The 2,123-nt window shown below is 40.4% G+C and overlaps 1 protein-coding gene across 1 annotated transcript in view; it reads left to right on the top strand.

Annotated features, from left to right (window-relative positions):
• Positions 1–2,123, top strand: part of THUMPD3 (THUMP domain containing 3) — a gene marked incomplete at its 5' end in the record, with an annotated part of 32,612 nt that overhangs the window by 5,095 nt on the left and 25,394 nt on the right. Inside the window, one exon of the mRNA XM_023510656.1 lies at positions 638–715. Within this exon, the coding sequence (XP_023366424.1) occupies positions 638–715 (78 nt within the window). The remainder of the gene's footprint in view (positions 1–637; positions 716–2,123) is intronic.

Genomic DNA, 2,123 nt, shown 5'->3' with positions numbered 1-2,123 from the left:
AAAAAAAAAAAAGATAAAGCTCGATTGTCTTCATCTTTCTCTTTTCCCCTAAGCACATGTTGCCCACAAAACACTTCAAGTTTCTGTCTTTCCTTTTATCCTTTCCTTTCTATAGGGAAGGAGCAGAAGATAACAGGTAACCAAAGAGATGGAGTACTAGGGAGATAGGGAGCTTTTCTTTTCTTTTCCTTTCCCTTCCTTTCCCTTTCTTTCCCTTTCTTTCCCTTTCCCTTCCCTCTCCACAGAGTCTCGTTTTGTCACCCTTGGTAGAGTGCTGTGGTGTCGTAGCTCACAGCAACCTCGCTCAAGTGATTCTCTTGCCTCAGGCCCCCAAGTAGTTGGGACTACAGGTACCTGCCACAACACCTGGATATTTTCAGAGACAGGTTTCGCTCTGGCACAGGCTGGTCTCAAACCTATGAGCTCAGGCAATCCACCTGCCTCAGCCTCTTAGAGTGCTAGGATTACAGGCATGAGCTACTGTGCCCAGCCGAGGTGGGAAGATTTTAAAATACAAAATAGAGGTAGTAGCTGTTTTAAAACTCTTATGTCTAATTTTTTTATATTCTTGCTAGCTAGTGCTATTTAAAAGCTTTCTCAGAATTTGTTTTCTCACATTTTTTTGTTTTCTCCCCAGGTTCATTGTCTGAGATCTGTTGACAACTTATTTGTAGTTGTTCAGGAGTTTGAAGACTACGAGTTCAAAAAAACAAAGGTGAGCTATCCCAAATATTAGGGCTAATTTTCGGATGTCTTTCTCAAATGTCTTCTCCAAGGAGAGTATTTTACTTTTCACATTCTGTCATTTAGCATTACAGTTGCTTTTGTAATAGAGAATACTGAGAGGCTTTCCAGTAAAATCCAGAGATTTGCTCCGTCTATCGCAGAAGTTTTTTAAAAATCAACATCGAGTGGTTCAGCACCCGTAGCACAGTGGTCACAGTGCCAGCCACATACACCATGGGTGATGGGTTTGAACCTGGCCCTGGCCAGCTAAACAATTGCAACAAGAACAACAACAAAATAGCCAGGCATCATGGTGGGCTCCTATAGTCCCAGCTACTTTGGAGGCTGAGGCAGGAGAATTGCGTAAGCCCAAGAGTTTGAGGTTGCTGGGGGCTGTGACACCATGGCACTCTACTGAGGGTGACATAGTGAGACTCTGTCTCAAAAAAAAAAACAAAAAACACTGAAAAACATGAAGGTTTAGAAATCAAATTATTCGATTTTCTTACAAATATATATAAAGCTTAGATTAGCTTTGTTGATATTTTTACATATATATACATATGGTTCTAAAACAGAATTGCTTCTAGAGTGTGAACCAAAGGACAAATTGGCAGTTTATGTCTTTTGCAAACAATAACTTTTCATCATCTTGCTTTTGCCCTGCTTTCTTCGCTAACTTCATTTTTTTGAAATAAAGTCAAAGTAATGTCTAAACACTCCTTCAGTTGTTAGGACAACAGCTTTGTCTCCAAAGAGTATTTAGCATTTTAGCATCTGAGTCCTAAATATTCTGCTGCTGCCTTAAAATGAAGGTTGAAAATAGATTGCAGCAAGCCTTTAGGATTTTTCCACATTGCTTTTTGGTCGTGTTTCCAGACTCAGCTGCTTAAAAACTTTTTTCCTATCAATTTTATTGCCTGTCTTAGAGATACTTTCTTTAAAAAACAACTATAATATGCTGCCTAATTCTCCAACTTATTTATTGGCAACAGGTTGATTTCCAAAACATTATTTAAAACCTAGTCATGGCCATGTGTGGTGGCTCACACCTGTAATCATAACACTCCGGGAGGCTGAGGCAGCAGTATTGCTTGAGGTCTGGAATTCAAGACTAGCCTGAGAAAGCAAGACCCTGTCTCTACAAAATATAGAAAAAGTAAGGGGGATATAGTGGCTTGCTGTTATAGTCCCAGCTGCTTCTAAGGCTGAGGTAGGATCGCTTGAGCCCAGGAGTTTGAAGTTGCTGTGAGCTAGGACACTGCTGCACTGTATTCTGGGTGACAGTGAGACTCAAAATAAATAAATAAATAAATAAATAAAGCAATATGAACTCACAGGCTAGAAACAGTAAGACCAGACCTTGGCAGCGCCTGTGGCTTAGTGAGTAGGGTGCC

This window comes from Otolemur garnettii, unplaced genomic scaffold (assembly GCF_000181295.1).
Source record: "Otolemur garnettii isolate 467f Iridium unplaced genomic scaffold, OtoGar3 scaffold00015, whole genome shotgun sequence".
In the NCBI taxonomy this organism is placed as follows: Eukaryota; Metazoa; Chordata; class Mammalia; order Primates; family Galagidae; genus Otolemur; species Otolemur garnettii.
This window is presented reverse-complemented; position numbering and strand designations above follow the sequence as displayed.